This window comes from Haliaeetus albicilla, chromosome 2, assembly GCF_947461875.1.
Source record: "Haliaeetus albicilla chromosome 2, bHalAlb1.1, whole genome shotgun sequence".
NCBI classification, from domain to species: Eukaryota; Metazoa; Chordata; class Aves; order Accipitriformes; family Accipitridae; genus Haliaeetus; species Haliaeetus albicilla.
In genome coordinates this window covers 54,829,222-54,851,266 of record NC_091484.1, presented here as the reverse complement: position 1 = coordinate 54,851,266, position 22,045 = coordinate 54,829,222, and the positions used below count along the sequence as shown (strand labels likewise).

General features: G+C 35.4%; 1 protein-coding gene across 3 annotated transcripts in view; it reads left to right on the top strand.

The window, feature by feature from the left end:
- Positions 1-22,045, top strand: part of ANKIB1 (ankyrin repeat and IBR domain containing 1) — a 98,166-nt gene that overhangs the window by 68,630 nt on the left and 7,491 nt on the right. For all 3 annotated transcript variants that reach the window (XM_069775201.1, XM_069775192.1, XM_069775209.1), the window contains exons 5-17: positions 2,085-2,202; positions 5,446-5,654; positions 7,942-8,030; positions 9,785-9,929; positions 11,337-11,503; positions 15,739-15,827; positions 16,857-16,987; positions 17,938-18,072; positions 18,637-18,723; positions 18,816-18,882; positions 19,286-19,431; positions 20,105-20,283; positions 20,835-20,886. In XM_069775201.1, coding sequence (XP_069631302.1) covers positions 2,085-2,202; positions 5,446-5,654; positions 7,942-8,030; positions 9,785-9,929; positions 11,337-11,503; positions 15,739-15,827; positions 16,857-16,987; positions 17,938-18,072; positions 18,637-18,723; positions 18,816-18,882; positions 19,286-19,431; positions 20,105-20,283; positions 20,835-20,886 — 1,614 coding nt within the window. The remainder of the gene's footprint in view (positions 1-2,084; positions 2,203-5,445; positions 5,655-7,941; positions 8,031-9,784; positions 9,930-11,336; positions 11,504-15,738; positions 15,828-16,856; positions 16,988-17,937; positions 18,073-18,636; positions 18,724-18,815; positions 18,883-19,285; positions 19,432-20,104; positions 20,284-20,834; positions 20,887-22,045) is intronic.

Genomic DNA, 22,045 nt, shown 5'->3' with positions numbered 1-22,045 from the left:
TGCTATGAATCAAGTGGCCCAGACTCATTTCAGTGCAAGCCATTAATGCTCAGATTGTCCTTTACTGAGTCATGCATGATCAGCAGTGGAAGGACATACAGAAACTCCCTGAACTTGGGCAATCAAGATAAAGGTCAGGACACTTACAGTCCATTTCTCTTCTGCATTTCTTGCTTTCTCCAAAAGGACAAAGACCCAATGCAGAGCCATGGCGCCATTACTCTTGCCAATCACAGAGTTTTTAATATCCAGAAGTTCCTGTTTATTTTACTGACTAGCTAACAGAAGAGGTCCTTGTGGGAGTCGGTTATGGTTTTAGATGTATTTTATAGAGTTTATTATGATACCTAGAATATAGGAAGTATGTTATGTTTAAAAGTAGGTGTCTCAAAAGAACAAAATCGTGTAGCAGCCCAGGGTATCCATTCTCCCATCTCTTCTGCCTTCTGCTTGTTAGAAGGCAAACCCTCAAAGACCCTCAAAGGGTTATGCACACAGTAGGCTTTCACTTAGATTGTAAACTTCTGAGGACAGAACCAGTCTTTTGCTTTGTGTCTATGTATGTATGCATGCATGTGTGTGCATATTATCTAGCACTGGAGAATCATGGACTATGCTCTATATATAATCAAAATATAGATAGTAAATAATAATGATACGTGGTCTTAACTGTGGTTATCTGTTATTGCTTCTGCCCTGTGTCCTTTCTTCTCTAAACTGGTGAAGACAATTGCCATTTGGTAGCCAAGTTCCTAATTAGTCCTGACCACTTAACCAGTTTTATGTCAAATGCTTTCAATCTTTTGTTAGCTATCTTTTACATAAGTAAAACCAGTGCATCTAAGAAGAATTTTTTTACATGCCCTTTCTGTATCCATTCTCTGTACATATCCTCCCACTTGTTTTTCTCTTTCTACCTTTTGGGCATTTTCCCTGTGCAACACTTAAGAAATACCTTATTTGCTGTCATGTTCTTACTTTCTTAGTTTTAAAAAGGAGTCTACAAAACATGTGTATGCATCTCTAGTATCTTGGTTGGAGCTAATTCAGAATCCTAAAATTACTGCCTTCTTGTCTTTCTAATTTGACCTTTTTTTAACGCTATAATAAGGGGATGGAGCTCCAGATGAGGAAGGCAGCTGGATGATCTGCTCTGACTGTGTAGGGCTGTCAGAGTTGGGCATTGTTTCTCAAAAAATCTGCTCTGACTGTGTAGGGCTGTCAGAGTTGGGCATTGTTTCTCAAAAAGAGATTTGACATCTTCATGTATAATAAGTCCCCAGCCTTGGAGATAATCAAAAGCTGACTGGACACGGTCCTGGGCAGCGGGCTTTAGGTGACCCTGCTTGAGGAGGAAGGTTGGACCAAATGACATCCGCAGGTCCCTTCCAACCTCAACCATTCTGTGTTTCTCTGAACCTCTGACGGCATGTCTCACCTCTCCTATTCATGACTGATTGCCGCGCTTCTGTGAGGGTGGATATTGCCTCAAAAGACTTGTACCTGATTCTGTTCACAGACATATCCCTTCTTGCTATCTAACGTCTCAATGTATCCTCCTCCAGATCAATTCAAAGTTAATGGGTCTCAATTCATGTATAAAGTTAGTGTCAGAGAATCTACATGCAACATATGTTAACCTGTTCTTTCTCTCGCTTCCCTAAAATCCTTAGTTCAAATCTAGTCGTGCATTCTCATACCCATGCCACAATGTCTGAAGTTTAATCACTTCAAAATTCAGCTGGATTCTGTGAAAATCTAGCTTTCTTTGAGAGAGAGAGAGAGTCAATGTTAGGCTAGTTCATCATTTGAACGTGGCCTCCAACTATAATGGAGAACTCTAGAGATACTGTCTTTTAGATTTTGAAATGTGCAAAGATCATACTGTGAATATTGCAGAATGACAGCGTTTCCATAAAGCTTTGCATGGTCATTGGTCTGCACAATGACTAAATTTTGTCACATATTACCTCATAGTTGAGATGATGATCAGTAACAGTGCTTTGAATGTTTTAATTTTAATATGGCATTAGAGACTAATGGAAAATACTGCTAGACATAAATTGTCTTTCTTCTTCTCAAAGCCATATGAGGGGCTAAGACTTCAGGACCTGCGAAGGCTTAAGGATATGCTGATCGTGGAATCTGCTGACATGCTCCAAGCCCCGCTCTTTACTGCAGAAGCTCTACTTCGGGCACATGGTAATCCAAACCCTTAAAGACTAAAGAAACTGTTTTCAGCAAAATCAAAATTGCAGTTGTATGTTTACTTTTTATTTCCAAGTAAAAGAGAAATAACAGTTAATCAAAGACCAGTAAACCGTTCACACAATACTTCAGAGAGAAGTACCGCTGCAGTATGTCAAAAAGCGTTGAGGCAAACAGGGAAACTGATAGGAAAGTGATTCAAACTAGGAATTACAATGGAAGACATTTTAACTTAAGCAGTGTGGAGAAACAGAGCTTTCCTATTTTAGTGAGAGACACAGAAGTAGAACTTCCATGGTTTTATATGTCAAAAAAGTCAAATTGATTGTACCTATTTTTGTCAGACTGTTGGTTTTCTGCCACTCTATATTTGTATATAAAACTGGATCAAATTTTATTTATTTATTTATTGTAGCAATAAAAGCAGTCTGACCATTGTAATAAATGGCTGGAAATTGCCTTGGGGTTTAAAGCATATGAGTGTTTGTCCTTTGAAGTATTTTTATAGTTACTCTTTTAATACAGGGTATACTTTTCCATGTGTATATCTGTAACTAGTTTAATTTCACTGAAATCAGTCTGTGCTCTTGTCGTGTAATTTAAACTGGGGTTGTCAGAATGGCGATATACTGAATTCAGTGTGTTTGCTCCAAACAAAAGTATCTCTGAAACTCAGTGGAAGCTTTAGGCTTTAATTCAGTGATTCAAAACTTATGCTTACTGAAGCATCTGCATTGTTACTGTATGCCAAAGGAACTACTCAGGCAGTTAATGGTTTGCATGCTCATCAACGTATTGCTGGATTAAGCTTTCATACCCTATTATTTTTGTGGACTCCTTGCGAAAATAAAAGGGAGAGGGAAAAGTGAAATAGGAGAACATTATTTTAAACCCACAACATTTGGCAGACTTTCATGAGGGCGTATGGTACCTGAAACTCATATCTTTTACGTTATTTTCAGTAGTTGGTATTTGTGTTCCTTTTAACATTGAATTAAGTCAACATGATCTTGTGCCAGTCTGATGATATTTAAAGCACAGTCTTTGCGTATATGTTTTTTAACATTGATTATTTGTTTAATTCTTATGATGTATTTATAATTTGTGCACTATTTGAATGTTGTTTTGGATTCTCAGAATGCTCTCATTAAGGCTAAATATTACTAATATTTGACTAAGTGGGTAGGCAGATTGTGTAGCCTGTGCATATATTTTGAAGAAAATGATGGCAATACTGTCGCAGTACAGTCCGTAATAAGTCCTAAAGCAGTGAGGTTTATGTAAACTGTGGAGAAATGTCTGCCAGCATCTAGCAAGCAGGAACTGAAAGTTGAGAAGAAATCGGTCTGTGTTGGAAAGGTCATTCTACTGATGTTGCCTTAGTGATGTAGTGATAACTTAACGCAATTGGCCAGTGCACAGAAAGAAGCACAGACAATTTGCAAATCATGAGAAAGTCAACTATTTTGCCTGTAGCTGTACTCATACACTGGAAATTATTCAAACAGAATTTATTTTACTTGAAATGAAGACATAGAATTGGTTCAGCCTAGTAAAGGGAATAACTGAGCTATTTACAAAGGCTTAGACAATTAGGAAGCATCAAATGCCAAATTATAATGTTTTTGCATTTAATCTTGAAATTCATAAAAGAATAATGTGAAGTCTTAACTTAATTCACACTTAATGTATGAAAAGCATGTTTTAAATTCTTGGAAAGATCATTCTTATGTACTGCTTTTAATAGTTTACAGACAGGTAATACTTAATCCAACAAACTTTGCTTTCTTTTATCATACAACTATACCAATTTACTAACACAGGCTGTAAGAGTTAAGAGTGTATTTTTTTTTTTCAATCAAGAGACAGAAGTGTGTAGAGTTACAGCCAAGATAAAAACTGTTATTATGGCGGTCATGAAAATAAATAACTTTACAGTTTTTCTACAAGTGTTTTTTCAACATTGTTCCTTTTTCTCTTCTAGTTCGTTATACAGCATTTGATTTCAGGATAGAAGAGAGTCAATTTAGCAAATGTAACTACCTCATATTTTACTAAAACTCACAACTTAGTAAAGAAAACACAGTGGAATCCATTTAGTAGCATGTCTTGACCCTGGGTAATTTTAAAGATACAGTACAAACAAAGGAGCTCAAGATAACTTTTAGCAAATTTTATCTGTATCTTAGCATCAGTCAGTTCCCCTCTGAAAGATTATAAACTCAGAGTAATTTGAAAAATGCTAATAAAGATCATAATTTTTGAAGTGTAAATATGTTCAGCGTCCATGTCTTTAAACAAATGAAATTAAACTAGCCTATGATATGGTTTTAGATTCAAATTCATATAGGAATTTGGTAGATTTATATTTAAATGAGAACTTTTAAGTATTTTTAATAGAAAAAATCACTATTCTTAAGATATCTTAAGTATTACTCTTAGGAATCAGAAACAGAAGACATTTCAAACAATGATTTAAAAAAATTTTATTTAGGTTTGAGTTCTTCATACATAATAAAATTTGTTTCACCAGTTCTTTTTTGTATATAAATGGGCACTGTTAATTATGAATGAAAGTAAAGCATTCAGTAACAATTATAGAATAAAAACATGGTAAGAATATATGAAATTTTTTTGCAGTCGGGGGGGGGGTGTCTTTTTTTTTTTCCCAGAAATACATCACTCTTATATGCATATATAAAGACTGGTAACTCATTAGGTCACAAATCTTTTTGTAATCTAGTTGTATCTTAGTCTTCTTCCTTCATTTGTAGCACTTGGCTTCATCTTCTTAAAAAAACACAATAGATAAAAGCTAATGCATATTGAACAATTACTTTTTTCATAGAAAGGGAAAATATTGAAAATTCTCCGGTGAAAGGGCTGTTATATTTTGATCTGTCTTTGCAAGTCACTGCAGTTATGGTTTCTGATTGAGTCTCCTGGCTACTACAATTGCTGTAAATAAATAATGAAAATAATTTTATTTAAGACTGATATTACAGGGAAAGGAGATGCTTGCGATGCAATTATTTACTTAAATACATTGCATTATGTATTATCTTGGAATGTGTTCTGTAAAATTTAATGTCTAAAGTTCCATTCATACTTTATAATTTTTATTTATTTCTAAATTTTTTAGCTTAGTGTTTATATATTCTTTTGAGTGTGCAGTTACAAAACATATTTTAAACATTGTCAGCTGCAAAATTTCCTGTATCTGTATATTTATTGAAGACTGGGACAGGGAGAAGTTACTTGAAGCATGGATGTCTAATCCGGAGAACTGCTGCCAGCGTTCAGGGGTTCAGATGCCAACTCCCCCTCCAAGTGGATACAACGCATGGGATACGCTTCCTTCTCCGCGAACTCCACGCACTACTCGCTCTTCTGTAACTTCCCCTGATGAAATCAGCCCCTCACCAGGAGATATTGAGACAGCTGTGGTAAGTTTATAAATAGATCAGAAACTAGCAGGGCAAAAGAGCTTATTTCTAAACATAGCACACCTATGTGGATAGGAGAGCTGCATTGTCATCTCATTCTGAAAATACATTTGTAAAGGTGTAAAGTGTTTTCTTTTTCCAGAAGTGATGAACAGAGAAGTTGACACCTTACACATTCTATACAATAACACAATCGAGCATCTGGCTAATATAAAGCACTCTGTTTTCACCTTGGCTGTCACTCACAAAGTAGCATTTTAGCCAGCTCCAGTCACATCAGTGCATTTGGCTCTTTTGAGCTTCTCCTCATCTAATACTTACCAAGATGTTCACTTTCATTGTATCCATTTCCTTGAATGTACCCAATGCTGTGAACCCTGCCTTTTGAAAATTTTTTCTTTAGAAAACAAAATTCTCTTTGTCTGCATTTTGAAATGTCAGCCCACTAGTGTACTGTAAGCTTATAATTACTTTTAGTATGTGTGGGCTGCTTCAAGCGGTTTACAAGGCTATTGCAAATCTGAAATATGAAAGCGCCTTTCATTAAAATCAGTGTGGTTCTTTTGGAAGACAGAGTTCTCTTTTTAATAATCCGCAGCTGCAGCATTATAAAACTTTTGCTCCATGACCTAAGCATTTTTCTGGAATATTACATGCAGTCTTGCAAATGCATCGTCCCTAGATCTCATATTAAAATTAAGATTTTGCATTCCTACATAGAAATCTTTTATTTCTCTAATTGTAAAATGCTGAAAAAGATGCTATATAGAAGGAATAATGTTATCATACATTTATTTACATTAGCAGTTAAATATTGTCTGGGAATATTTCCTAATTAAAATGGGTAATGAAAGATTACACGTCTTCAGTTTTACATTGTATGTTTTGTTTTTCATTGATGGTCCATAAGCCAGGAATGCAGGTTTGGATAATGATTGCCATTCTAGATCTAGTGTGTCTAAATCCAAATCCAGAGTTACACGTTTAGTATTCCCATTTGTTTAGAAATCTTATAAAGAGCTATCAAAATAATATTTTCAAAATGTTGTTTATTAAATAATACATATTTTCTGAAGTCTCTCATTTTGGCAGGAAAATGAAAACTAAAAGGTTTAGATAAAATAAATCCACAAGCTATAAAGCTTCTTTTCAGATTTTGCATTTACATCCTATCTTCTAATTAAAACTGTCCCAGTAAATGTTCAGTACTTGTTATTTTAAACTCAGGGCTTCATGAAATTCCTTATTTTAAAGTTACATTTTAAACAAAATTGAAAACTCATATAAATTTAATACTGAACATTTTTGATGCATTGTCGACTTCTAAAATATTTAATTTTGGCAAGACAATAAGCTGAAATGATTGAAACAACAATAAATGCCTTCATCGAGTTTTGCACTTTAAAGGCTGACTTTTTTTATTTGGTTTTGTTTTGGCTATAACACAAGTGCTTTTAAAAAGTGGCATACCGTAGGCTAACTTTTTTAAAATATCCTCTGTATGTATAGTATCTAATGTATTGAAAGTTGAAGTAAATTCTCATGCAGTCTGTGTTCCAATGGAAAGAAAAATCTGTTTGTACTCCTTGAAGAACTTGAATATTTATTTTCATGCCTAACCACAAGCAATGAGTAGTTTCATCCCTATGCTTTCAATGTTTTCAGAGGAACGGTCTCAATATTCAATGTTATTTTTTCTATAGTAGCTAGTTGTATAAAATTCAGCAGTGGTATCTTCTGTTGGAATATTTGTAGCTTAACTTACTCTTTATTTTGATCAAAAGCCTCGAAGTATTTTTTTAAAATAGTATTTATGTAGATTATTGCTTAAAATAGTTGCTGCTGTTGCACAACCAAATTGGTCCGCCTTGATTTGGACCTGGTTGTGTGAGATACTAAACATTTCCTGTAACCTCTGTCATCTCCAAACTCCCATTTCTGGCTGCCTGTGAAGCTGATAAAAAATTTGGGTCCCTTTTGTCCCTAGAACTCTAACTCTGAGGTCCCAGTGCTCTGCAGTGTGAAGCACTTACTGAGCTGGAGGACATGACAGAAGGCACCCCAAAATGTGCTGTTTGGATAGGGTGGTATATAAACAGAGAGATTTGATCTTTCCCATTTCTGTTTCTGTAGCTTAAATAACTTTTTTTCTGGCTACAGTTAATTTTTTTCCCCTACTGAGCAGTTCTTAAAATTTTTGCTGAGGTTTTCCACCGTAATGTGTCCTGCTAACAATATGAAAGGCTTTAGGGTATTTCTTAATCAGAAGTATTTTTTTCATCTACAGTGTGACATTTGTATGTCTAATATTTCTGTGTTTGAAGACCCAGTGGATATGCCTTGTGGACATGACTTCTGCAGAGCGTGCTGGGAGGCGTGAGTATATGTACTTTTCTATCTTTTGAGAAACTTTCATACTTGCCATTTTGAAGAGGGAAGGACAGAGTCTGTAAACAGCTAATGTTAAAGTACTGTTTTGGTTTCAGAGAGTTGCTGGTTTGGCCCTATCGAATATTTAAGTTGTCACTCAAAATAGCCATCAACTGTTTTAGGCTTACATAATGTTTGGTTTGGTCCTGATTTAGCAAAATCTTAAGCAAATGTTTCAAGCCTGCGTGTAAATAGATGAGCCTACTTTTGATTTGCTGAGTGTGTGTATGGTGTTGGTGGCGTTGGGGTTTACACTTTCTAAATTAAGCACATGCTTAATTCCTTCTCTTAGTTTAGCACGCTAAACTTAGGCATCGAAAATCCATTTCCAGTCAGAAGAGCAATTAAAACGCTTTCTTACATTCAGGGTTAATAACTGAGCAGTAGATTTAGCTTGACAGTTCTATTAGTGTAATGCTTTTGTTACTACGTAGTTTTTTTTAAAGTCAGAATAGTCATGCTAGTAAAGAACTCAGACATGGATAGTTATGCTACTATAAATATTAATCATACTTCCCAGGAATAATTATATCTGCATGCAGTGCTTTTATATTCATCTTTTCCCCATTCAGGAGATTGTACTACTTGAACTGTACCACTATAGTGTCTTGTTACAGTGTCATATCAGCGCAGATAGTCCTAATGCAGATCAGCCCCATTTTTATGAACCCATTCCTCCTACATTAAAGAAGAGCACTTTCTCTTCCATATAAGCTTTTAGAATGCAGTTCTTTTCAGTGGCAAGAAAATGAATAGTCATGCTTCTGTTGTCTTGCACATTGTTATGCAGCGATGTAGAAGTTACCAAAAGATGACTGGCTTGACATGGTGCTTCTAAATTGGGTGCTGGACTATGTGTACTGCGATTTGTGCACACACTCAGAGCTACAGTTCAATGTCAAGCAAGTGTTTGTGGTGGCACATCTAGGGTGGGATTCATCTTTCTGAGCCAGTCGTTTCTGAGTTACTCAGAGCATAGCCAGGACTGAGTTGTCCCATTCTAAGATACGAATCTAATATGGAATGAATTGGCAAGTCTCTCTACCTTAACTATTAAAGGATCCCAGGTGACTAAGTTAGAATAGCTGCCTGTCCTTTAGATGATCAAAGTTAGATGAGATGAGTATCATCCTTGGTGTCAGATTAATAAGTAAGTTACAGCTCTTGAACTAAGCAACCTTGTGCACTGCTGGTTAAAAGTCCAGCTTTCAGCAGATTTCTGAGCTTGTTCTCTCTTGCATTCTGGTGCTTTGGGACTGTAAAGGTCTCCATTTAGAAATTTGTTTCCAAGAGCGAACCTATTTTGACTAGCACAGTTGTAAAAATTAATTGCATATCAAATTAATTATTTCCTAGATTAATTACACTTACATGTTCTGTTTCTGATTTAAGTTAGAAGTAATGCTCAGTTTAATTAAACATTGCAGAGCTGTCTCTGATAAATGGCAAGGATGGAAGCCACAAACACACAGGGCTAAGCACAGCTGATGGTGCTCACTTTTGAACCATGACAGTGTTCTTTAATTTTTTTTTAATTATACTGATAAAAATCTGTAGCCCTTTTGAGCAGAAAAGGATACTTCCTATTCTTTGTTTTAAAATTGATTAATGTGAATATCTGTGAACCTAGTATAAAGTATTCAGCAGCCTTTTAATTTTTACTTTTTATTCACAAATACTGACTGACAAAATTCTGGCAGATTTTTGAATCTGAAAATTCAGGAGGGTGAAGCTCACAACATTTTTTGCCCAGCATATGATTGTTTCCAGCTTGTGCCTGTAGACATCATAGAAAGTGTGGTTTCCAAGGAGATGGACAAAAGATACCTTCAATTTGACATTAAGGTAAATTATCAAACTGTTCTTATACTCTTGAACTGTATTTCATTTTATAAAAAATAACTTAAAACTTCTATGTGAAATGCTGCAATACATCTGTAACTTTCCAAGTAGAAATTCATAAATTAATACGTACAGTGAATAATTGGCTGTCTTATATGCCATAATATCAATGTTTGATATACCACTGAGAAAAAAGAAAGAACATTATATTTATTCCTTAAGCACAAATGCAATACTTCCATAATGTGTAATCTAATGCAGTATTAATAAAATTATTTGATCAAACTAATATTTGTAACAGGTGATACAAAGCTTTTAAGCAGCCAGACTTGTTTGTGTTGGCAATCTAAAATTTTTAAGAGTTTTTGGATTATTTTTATTACAAAGAGACTGTTTTACATTCAGAAATAGTACCTGTTTCCATTTTAAAAATTTATTAGTACAAGTGAATTACTTAAATTTTTTTCCATCCAACGCTTAATATGATTGGTATATATAGGAAGAGAAGTAGGAAAACCTTGATTTGGTTTTCCCATTTGATTTCTTTATGTGTTTATTTCCATCATTGCAACTTGTTTTTAAAAGCAATCTTTTAATTCATCTTTTGTCTTTTTCACTAGTGTAGTAATGAACTAGTCTTTGAGATAATGTGCTACTTTATCAGTGGTGGCAGGGCAAAAGAAAGTAGAGAAATATTTTTTCGTTTACAATAAAATACTTTGACAAGTCTCTTTAATGTACACTAAGAGTCTTCCACAATAGGATGCAAATTAAATTACCAGATCTGATTAATCTTTTACATCTTCGTATTTCAAGTGGCTGGTGATCAGCATAGGTTCGAAGCAAAGTAGTGAAAGTTCCTTTTCCTCCTCATTTATTAGATGTAAGTTTTACAAAAGAAAATCTGCTACATTAACCAAAAAAGACTGGAGGTAAATTCCTGAGTTAGTCTAGTTCTAATTTCAAGTTTATTGTGGGTGGGATATATTGTGGGATTTTTCTTTTAAACAATAAGGTAGGTTTTAATTCTTTTCAACTACAAGAGTCAGTTCTGTTAATGAGCATATTGCGAGTGCGTATATAGTAGAAGTTTACAGCAAGCCATATCACAAAGGAATTGACTTGCACAGATTGAACATTTTGTTTTGGGATGCAAGTTATTTGCATCTTAGCATAAGTCTGGAGTACTGTTGTTATTTCAAAAAAATATACCATTTGTAAGGTGAAGATTAAATTATTTCCTTTTTATAACTATTTTTAAAAGCCTGTCAAAGTAGCTACAAGATTGTCCTTATCCTTTTTGGCTTTGTTCCTTCAAGGGAAGATTATGAATACAGATTGTTTTATATCAATGATTAAATCTGATCTTATGTGGTAAAATATTTTCCTTTTTTCCTTTTTTTCCCCCAGGCCTTTGTTGAAAATAATCCTGCTATTAAATGGTGTCCTATACCGGGCTGTGAAAGAGCAGTAAGGCTAACAAGACAAGGATCAAATTCAACAGGATCAGATACACTTAGCTTCCCTATGCTAAAAGCCCCTGCGGTAGATTGTGGAAAAGGACATCTTTTCTGCTGGTTAGTACTAGAAACTTACCTACATCTACATAAACTCACAGTCACCGCTGTTCCGGGGATTAATTAAAAAGTCCCACTTAGCACCAAGCATGCAACAAAAATTTGTATGGGATGGTATATGACACTACTATCCTGTATCCATGCACTAAATAACCTTTTATGCACAAATATTTTAGTATTTTGGGGCACAGCAAAGGTTTATAGTACTCATTATTGGCTCTGTTAGATGCAAAACAGCAGTATGGAGTGTTGTGATTTTCTGTTTTGAGGGGACAGAGGAGAAGCAGGATATTGGTGGAGGGATTTTTGTGTGTGCTCTAGATAGTTGTAGTATAATCAAAACATGGCACATTCTGAATTGTAGTACAGAAAATCAGCAATTTTTAGCTTTTTCTGAATTTTGATAGAATCACATCAAAGAAGCTGCAGTTTAAGCAGGACTATGAAGGACCTTTTGCTTCATACATAGCTATTCTGTTTGCAGGATCGCTCCAATCATTTCACTTTAGGATCAGCACTTTTTCTTTATGTTACCTTCTGTTGAGTCTTAAGATGAGTACAAGCTCGAGAAGGAGTAAAAAGCCAGAAGATATTTAAAAAACATCCCTCAGATTGCCTATCTTCAGCACTTCCAAGGAAAGGACAACAGCGGTATCAACAAAAGCAAAAAAGTAGTGGGATATTTTTCTGAAGTGCAGAGCAAAGCCCTATCCTAGTTCCTTGAGATTATCAGACTGACAATTCATGACTATTGTAGTGGGACATCCTTCTCGCGGTTGGAAAACCAAGAAGAGTCAACCAAAGTATAGATATTCAGACAAGCTGAGTAATTCTTTTCATTTTTCAATTGAAACCATGATGCAAGAAGAAGAGATCCTGAGTAACGTGTGTGATTCCAAATATCATAAGACTCTTAATGAAAGATGCTTCTGATTTTAGTTCTTTCCCCATATGAATGGAAAGGAAGAAGGGGAAAGTAGGCATAATGAAACAACCACAAAAGCCAGAAAACAGAACTTCTTGGGACGAGTTTGTTCACAATGGATGGAGAACTTGGAAAGAAACAAATCCTGTGGAAACAAACCAGAAAATGTTCTTACTAGTGAACATATAACAAACTTTAGCGCTATTCCACAAGAAGCTACCATCCTCTCATCCTTGCTTCTGATTACAGAGAATCAATTTTTCCGTTAACCTGAAAGACAGCTTGAGACCACTTTAGTGTAATATTGACATGATCCTTCAGACGTTGGCACCTTCTGCTTCCTTTACATGGGCTGAATGTACTAGCTTCCCAGAATGTCCTCTGAGCATGAGAGTGTCCTCTGAGTGCCTAATTTTTATGAGAAATGTCTTTTTTATGTTTCCTGATAATATTTCTGAACATTCTTTTTATGTTAATGCTTTGAGATACTGCACAAGCAAATACGGTTAAGGTCTTGAAAAAGATCTCATTTTAGCAGCAAAATGTCCAAGAGGGGCTTTCCAAGGCATTTTTTTCATCCCCACAGAAGTGAATGGAGAGTTTCAGCAATGGCAAGAAAATTCTGCTAGCAACCAAAGCATCCTGCAGTACTATAAATCAGAACCATTTGCTGAGGACAGCCATATTAGTCTTACAGTACAAAAAACCCCATGCATGAATGAGTTCCTCTGCAGAAAAAGAAAGTGTATTCTCAGTTCAGAGGGTTTTCATCATTACTGTATGCTTAAAGGGAGCTTGCTTCGTATCTTTAAAGTTCAATCAACAAATCCCACAGTTCCATACTTATGTCAGTTCTGCAAGTTTTACCCAGGTAATCTAGAGCTTAGGCATTGTAATAGCAATTGATACTGCATTTACTAAGAGATTCTTCAGAATTTATGCATTAGAAAACCCCAACCAACCCCTAGACAATCACTTCCTTTTTTTGGATCTATAGCCTTCCTGCTCATAAAAGCAAGAAAATTCTCTGAGTCTATTGAGAAATTTCCTTTTTTTTTTTTTTATGTGAAAGTAGCAATGTTCCTCTTAACTACAGAGTTCCTTAGAATTTACTCATTTTTCATTACCCACCACTAACAGCACCTTCAACAAAATGTAATCTGTGTGTAATCTTTGTAATCTATTGTGACATACAAAATTCTGTTCCCTTTCAGAAAGAGCATTCTGAGATATTTAAATGTAATACAAATGAAAACTGCACAAATCCTATACCTGTGTATTATCAGTGTGTATTATCAGGTACATTCAATATATTAGAACCCCTTCACGCTGTTTCAGAAGCACAAAGAATTGTAGCAGGCAGACACTTCTGGAACATAGTTGTAGCAGGCAGTGCACATTTGGGTTTGCATCATCAGTCCTCCTTTCATCCTAGATGGAGACTCAGAGTCTTCTCCTGTGGGAGAGGCATCTCTTCAGGTGCACTTGGGAAGCCAATTAGAAGTTGCAACAGTGTTTTTCTGTTTTGATTCAAAATGCATTATGTGATATAAATATTATTATGGGGGAAAGAAAATCCAGAACTGCATTCTTCTTGGATGATGCTTTTAGCCCTTCCATGAATTTTAACTTGTTGAAACTTGCTACAATTTTATTAAGTATGTACTGCACCTTCCAATAAATCATCCTGCTGATTATCGAGGAAGGCAGTCTGGGGAGGCTAATGCTGTTAATTATTACAGCCGTTTGGCATTAGTTCCCTTCATTCAGTGCTGTCAGAAAGTCTATCCAAAATACAACTTTGTTTCATAAAAACTTTTATGAGTGACAGGAAGAACGCTCTTACTCTAGTAAAATGACATCCCAGTATAAAAATCCTTGGTTTGGGGTGGGCTGAAGAAAGAACTTCTTCCATGAGAAGTTGTTCTTTAACACTTTGTTGTGACTATCCTATAGGTTTAGATCTAGATCTAGATACATGATATCTATATGATTGCACTTCATTAAAAATCCACATATTTACAAATTTGAAAACATCAAAGACACAACCTTTCCCTTCCCAGTAATAGATTGACTAATCAGCTTTTAACTTAAAACTGAGTTTGTTAAAGTTAATTTTTGCTAGTTTCAGTCCTTTCTGGCAACAAATACTGAATAAGAGGTCTTGGGTCTCTTGAAGTCAATGATTTAAGTGTACTGCTGTCCCACAGAAGTTAAAGGTGTCAGTTTTCAACCAGGGCTTAGACTGCCGTATTACAGACTAGTTATTTATTCCAGTACAATCTTTCCGAGCTACGGATTTTAAGTATCTCCAAACCAGACAACCTTGTGTAGTGAATTTAAGCTTGTTTGATAGCAGACTAGCTAGTGGGAAAAACATTGAAAACTGTTGCTGTCACCTTTTCTTTGTTCCTGCATTCCTGCTTAAGAAGTGGACAAGAGCAATCAGAAGAATATTGATGTAACTTCTGAATCTGCACTGCAGAGAGCAGTTCACCATTGGATCTGCAGAAAACTTGCATATGCTCTGATGCAGCTGGAGCCCATCTGAAATATACTCCCTCTGAATTGTATTGTTTGATGTGGCAGATGTCTGAGGCTATTTGCTGCCATTCCAGTAAAAAAAGGAGTCATTACAAACCCGGAGTCCACTGTGTAGCAGTGATTGCCATCCTTAAAGCTAGTAGTAACTTCAAGAGAAGCTCAAGGGATTCATTTCTCCACTGTGTCCATGTAACTAAGCTAAAGCCCCCATTTAAGAGACTCTGGTGGAAAGAGTAAACATCCATAAATACTTCATGCTGGTGTTGAAGGGCTTGGATCTTGTTGTAGTTAAAAGCCTGAATCTAGTTAAAGATTAATTATTGCAACTGAATAGGTGCAAGTAATTCTACATAAAATGCATTTCAGCTATAGCAACTAACAAGTTTTGGGTAATCTCTTTATTCTGGTTTACCTTTATCACAGAAACTATACTAGCACATTTTGTGGCACTAAAACAGTACCGGGGCATAACTCAAACAAACTACAAACCAGCTGATTTATTTTAGATTGTAATTTTTAAAAGCTCTTTTCTGTTCCTGTCTCATTTAAATTCTTTATTAATCTTAATAATGGTCATCTGTGCTTGTGAGCAAGTAGTCTGAGAGTATTTTAAAATAATGTTAACTGGATGGCTTTTTATCTCCCTGACTTAATTAAAGTTTGAGTGTGTCTTGGTAAGTTTCTATGTTTTTTAGCTTGAACCTATTTTAACTTTAATTCTAAATCTCTAAATGATAAGTAATTGTGTATACACCTTCATTTTCAGGGAATGTCTTGGTGAAGCACATGAACCTTGTGACTGCCAAACTTGGAAGGACTGGCTACAGAAAATATCTGAAATGAAACCAGAAGAACGTAAGAGTCATGCTGGGGGGGGGGTGGGGTGGGGTGGTTAATTTTTTTTGCTGTTGTTTTTATCTTTTGGTTTTAGAGGGGGGTTTTAGCTGCATTAAGTAGAAACTCTACATTAGTTGAAAAAGAGGGTAAAAGGGGAAGAAAATGAAACCTGTGCATGAAGTGCTGCCTCACACTTTAGCTGCATATTAGGCAGCAGTATGGTAGACTGTTTTTCATAAACCATTCCTCCCCATAAATCTGCATGTGGTTCAGTCAGGCCATACAAAACTCTTTTACCTTACTCTTACAGCTTTGTTTCCTTAATTAATTGATTTATTCCTGAATATAACTTTATTTGCCCTATACAATTTTAAATTTTTTAACCCAGTCTGCACTTCTGTTTGAGTTGTGTTCCATGTGGTTGGTTGTGTGCTTTGAAACTAATTCAAGCCAACAGATGATAATAATAGTAAGGTTGAGGGTGAATTGCAAGGGAATTGTAGGGAATGGCTTAATGATAAATAACATTTACTGAAAAAAACTAATAAAGATTGCGTTTACATAGGACAGACATTTTCTTGGTCAACGTTAACAAAAAAATTAAAGATGAACAGTAATTTCAGTAAATACCAACTTAACTTGGTTACCACAGTTCAGAGGCTTTCCATAATATGTTATAAATATTCTGGAAAGCATAGAAAATTTTATAGAGAGGCAAAATACACCATGCTTTGTCAAACTATGCCGGCTTTTCTCATACATGTATTCTTTCATTTATACATGTGTCATATATAAATCTATATAGAAACACATGTGTGGAAATATATAGGAGTAATACATGTAATAATAATATATAAATATGTATAAATTAGAAAATGTATATATTTATATACGTGAGAAAGATATATAGTGAAGATTTACGATAGTCTGTCAAGAAACATGTAAACATAAATCTTTACTAATCTGATTTTCACAAAAGATTACACAAGTATAATTTCACCTTCTCTGGTTTTGCATGCCTCATCTCCTCCTGTCACCTTCAAAAAGTTGTGGGAGTGAGTGAGGCATATGAGGATGCTGCCAACTGCCTGTGGCTACTAACGAACTCCAAACCATGCGCCAACTGCAAATCCCCAATTCAGAAGAATGAGGGCTGCAACCACATGCAATGTGCAAAGGTAAGAAAGGCCCTTCATATAATTTTTCGTGAAACCATATTTCAGGTTGTGTATGTCATGTTTTAGGAGCACAGATGTCCAAAATCTCTGGAATGTCATGCCTGAGATCTAATGGAACCTGTTGCAAGAATTAGATAATTTGCAAATGCCAGGTTACATGTATTTAGAAAATGTTTAATATTTAATGAAATCTGTTTGGCTGGCAGTTGAGCACTGTAATGATTGCAATTTCATAAACACCTAAGAATTACTGGCAATACAGTATGAAGCTTAAGGAAACGGAAGTAATTGATAGTTTAATCATCATTAATGATATGGAAGAGAACATTTTTAGTTGGCAGAAGATGAAATATTTTAAGTAATGGTAAGCTCTAATGAAGATTTTGCCTTACTACATTTTTCTTTGCATTATTTCTCTAACAGCAACAAAACAGAGAAATTTAAATGGAAAACTGTGAAGAGGAATTAATCAGTAAGAATGAAAAGACAGCAAAGAGTAATTCTAAAAGAAACTTATTGGTGACAGCAGCCAAAAAATTAGTCACGAGTTTGCACTATGCTACCGAAATAGAAAAAAATATTTTTTGCCATGAGTTCAGTATCATTTGAGAATGCTTTGTCTCTCAAATCAGTTAAAAGCAGCATATTTAAGAATACTGTTTCTTTATGTCAGAAATACCTTATATATCTCTTTGAGGAGCATGCGCTTGGAAGAGCATCATTAAAAATAAGAAAGTAACACACACTTCACATAGTTGGCTTCCAGTAAAATGCTAAGAGATTTAGAAAGTAAAATAGGAAGGAGTGTCCTCAGAAATTGTTTTGACCATAAGCACACTCAGAATGATGTTAATTCAGTTTTTCATGGAGGAATAATGATGCATAACTGCAAATCTACAATGTATCAGCTTCTTTTTTTTTTTTTCCCCTTGTTCCTTTGTTTTCTGAAGTGCAAATATGACTTTTGCTGGATATGCTTAGAAGAATGGAAGAAGCACAGCTCTTCCACTGGAGGCTATTACAGATGCACTCGCTATGAGGTTATTCAACATGTAGAGGAACAGTCCAAGGAGATGACAGTAGAGGTAACAAATGAATGTGTGTTTTTGAAAAATAACGCTAAGGCTGCAATTTTCTATTTAGGATAAGTTTAATGAAAATTCTTCCCAACTCAAGTTCGAAATGGAAAAATACAACCTTAAATATATCAAAGAGACAGAAAGAAAACACTGCTTATTTGTGGATAGGAACATAAGATTTCGTTCTGGTTTTGGCTTTGGTAACAACCACTGGTTGACTTAAGTCATTTTACTTCTCTGTGCCATGGTTTCCTTTTGCAAAATGGGCACGCTGGTATTGTAATTAGCTGCTGTGCACTACAGAAGACATGCCTTAATTTTGGCATTTGGAAGGTCTGCTTAATATGTGCACACATAGTGTATCAACTCTTTGGTTACAGTATTTGAAGACTTGTGAATTTCAAAAATTACTTTGTCTCTTGACTTACATGGCACTCATCAGCATTGTGTAAAATACTTCATGAATAGTGGGAATAGAAACAGTTGGTTATGTAATTATATCTAATGGTCATTGCTAAATTAAATCATAAAATTTATCTTGGTTTCTTTTGTTTCCTAATTATTTTCCAGGCTGAAAGGAAGCATAGAAGATTTCAAGAGCTTGATAGGTTTATGCACTATTACACAAGATTTAAGAACCATGAACTTAGCTACCAGGTGTGGGTCAAGCCATTTTTACTGATCTTTGTTTCTATTTTAGTCATCCAAAATAATTACCTTATTGTATTTTATTTATTTTCTTTTTCTAGTTAGAACAGCGCCTTCTGAAAACAGCCAAAGAAAAGATGGAGCAGTTGAGCAGAGCTCTCAGTGGGAGTAAGTATTTGCTGTGATCTATGAATTTGATTTTAAATCAAATCAACTCTGTTACGGCTAAACCTTTTTTTTTTTTAATAGAGCTCATATTAGTCTGCTGTGTGATGTGATCCCTCCGGTACTAGAATTCATATGCACTGGATGAAAGCTAAATGTACAATAAATCTTACCTATTCCAAAGACTCAAGGAGAACGTAGCATTAGTAAGGGAGAAGCTAATATTCTGTGCTTACTTCTTTTAGTAAAAACACTGTGTAGTCATTGAGAACTTGCTGCTGTTCACTTGCAAAATATTTAACTGACATGCATGTAAATTTTATTATTTTGGAGGAAAACCCTTAGAGTAAAAGAAACACTGACATCAGCAGGAAAATATTTTCACGATGCTTGTTTCATCTTACAGCTGAGGGAGGTTGTCCTGATACCACATTCATTGAAGATGCAGTACAAGAGCTTCTAAAAACTCGCCGCATTCTTAAGTGTTCTTATCCATATGGATTCTTTTTGGAGCCTAAAAGCACAAAGAAGGAAATATTTGAACTTATGCAGGTAATACATGCATATATTTTGCTTTTCTAATGTTACTCTTTTTGTGTAATATTAGTTAGCAGCGTCTTTTTGCTGGTTTTGTAGTGTAAAACTGATACACCTGTTTTGTATTTGTAACCAAGTTGGAGAATTAATGCATTTTTATTATTCTGTGACACAGTAGCTTTTAGTTCAATTTTAGAACGAAACAACATTTTGCTGCAGAATGAAAGGGATAAGGACAGGTATAAGGGGAAAAAAAGAAAATTATTTACTGTTAACCTGCTTTTCTGAAGATGGTATTTTACCTTCAGTCTTCATCTCCTTCTCTAGGTCCTCTTTCCTGTCGTTCCCTATTAATGTGTCTAACAAGTGGGTGGGGACAAAACTGGGGGAGTACCTGGGTGGTGGTGGCATCAGCGGCAGGGGTTGCTGCCTCCTTTCCTTTCCATTAGGGCCCCCCCAGATGTTCAATATGTGTGAGTGCAGGGAATCCCTGCTCCAGGCTGGAGGACAGCATGTAGGTCAGTAAAAGGGTAGGCTAGAAGGGCAGACATTTTAGGGTAGTTTGGTATTTTAAATGGTATTTCCAGGAAAACGTATATCATTCTGCTCAGCATTTATGGTGCAGAGCTCTGCCTGATTTTCATTTCATTTTCATGTAAAATTATTCTGTATTTATTAACTATTGCAGACAGACCTAGAAATGGTCACTGAAGACCTTGCACAGAAAGTGAACAGGCCTTACCTTCGGACTCCTCGCCATAAAATCATCCGTGCAGCTTGTCTCGTGCAGCAGAAGCGGCAAGAGTTCCTGGCCTCTGTGGCCCGTGGTGTTGCTCCTGCAGACTCCCCGGAAGCACCCAGGCGCAGGTAATCCAAACAAAATTCTGGGCAAGTCAAAAAAGTTCATTGATAGCTGCCACAGTGGGTGAATCCACTGTCGTTCTTTGACAGTGAGGTAAAGTGGAGCTGATAAACGTGGTGGTTGTAATCACCAGATGGTGACATTTTCTTGGACATTTGATCCTTGTGGAATTACAACTTTTCACTGAGGAAAAACGTGTTTGAGAATCACTGCTCTGTATGTTGCAACCTAAATTGCTTCCCCATTTGTAGTATATTAATGATTAGATGTCATGGCTTCCATTTCACTTTCTTCCTTCAAGATTGTCACTAAATACCTGGTACACTCCAAAAAATCTATAAGTATTTGCTAAAAATATTGAGCAGTTCTGGAATAGTCAACAGTTTAATTGTATGGTTTTCTAAATTAATTTTGAGGTAAGAATTAAAGCAGAAGACTTGTTAAGTTTAAAGAGTTACAATTGCACTAGTTTTTAGATGTCGATAGGTTTTGAAGCTCTTGAGGTTCATACTTTGTTCTACTTCTAAACTTTATGGTGTATCTCTTCATTTTATAGCTTTGCTGGTGGAACGTGGGATTGGGAATATTTAGGATTTGCATCCCCCGAGGTAAACTATTTTTTTTCTTTTTTTTAACTTAGTTCTGCATATTCTAGAAACACAGGTATGATCGCATTCTGCATGAAGAGCTTCCTTATTTTGATTCAAAGCATTTCAAGTTGGTTTAAGCTTACCATTTTATTTATTTCACAATAGAAGGAAATATATGCATAGCTGATCATGCAATGACTCGAAACAATGCCTCTAACATGCCTATAGTTATTTAAGGTGGCATTAGGCAAGCTATGTTGTATTCATAGTTTTCCAAGTACATAACCAGTTTAAAACAGTATATAAACTGGTGTCTGTGTGCTGGGGAACCTTCAAGTAATAAATATATGAAATTGTGTAGATTACTTTTGAATGCAACATCAGTTCAGCAGAATTTAACAAAAAGTCTAAGAAATTTCCATCCTTCTGTAACAATCCAACAAAAACATACAAGCATACACCTAAGTATTGTTAACTGTTTGAGTTGTTTCTTTTTATGTATTGGAGCAGGATGGAAATTGCATACTCAAATGAGATGAACTTCTGCTACTTAACCAAGAATGAAAATTATAAATTTTAAAGTGAATATTCCACTACCTATATATGGGAAAGAGTAAATAATTTTCAAGACTCTGCACTAAAATATGAGAAGCTTCCTATAAAGCTTTTCCTTATCATCTTAATTTTTATTTAATACTTTGAGAGCATTAGATTAAAGCATTCCATTTGGAAGGAAACTTCATTTCAATATTTCCTTGGTGCTCTTTTCTTTCTAGCTAGTCATTTTAAAGCATCCTCGAAAACTCCATGTACTTTTTCTATATATTTCCTTTGCTATTGTTGTTGGTGAGCATCATGCTGGTGAGAAAATAGCTTGCTCCTCTACAAAAGATCAACTTGCTTCTCCTGTCTAGTTCCTCTAGTCCTTTCTTTTGAAATAATTCCACATTTGATAATATCAAACTCATTGTGATGTTGCTGTATCATCAGTGGAACTGGTTATGAGAAAAAGCTGATAAGAAATATGTTGATAAGCTGTTTAGCAGTAGGTGCCATTGCAGTCGTGCTTAGATGATTGCTTATGAGTTTTTGTGATTTGCCTAAGTGTGGCACTGTATGATGCAAGTTGGTTTCTTTGCTATTTAGCTATCAAGGATACTTGCAACCACCTATGCTA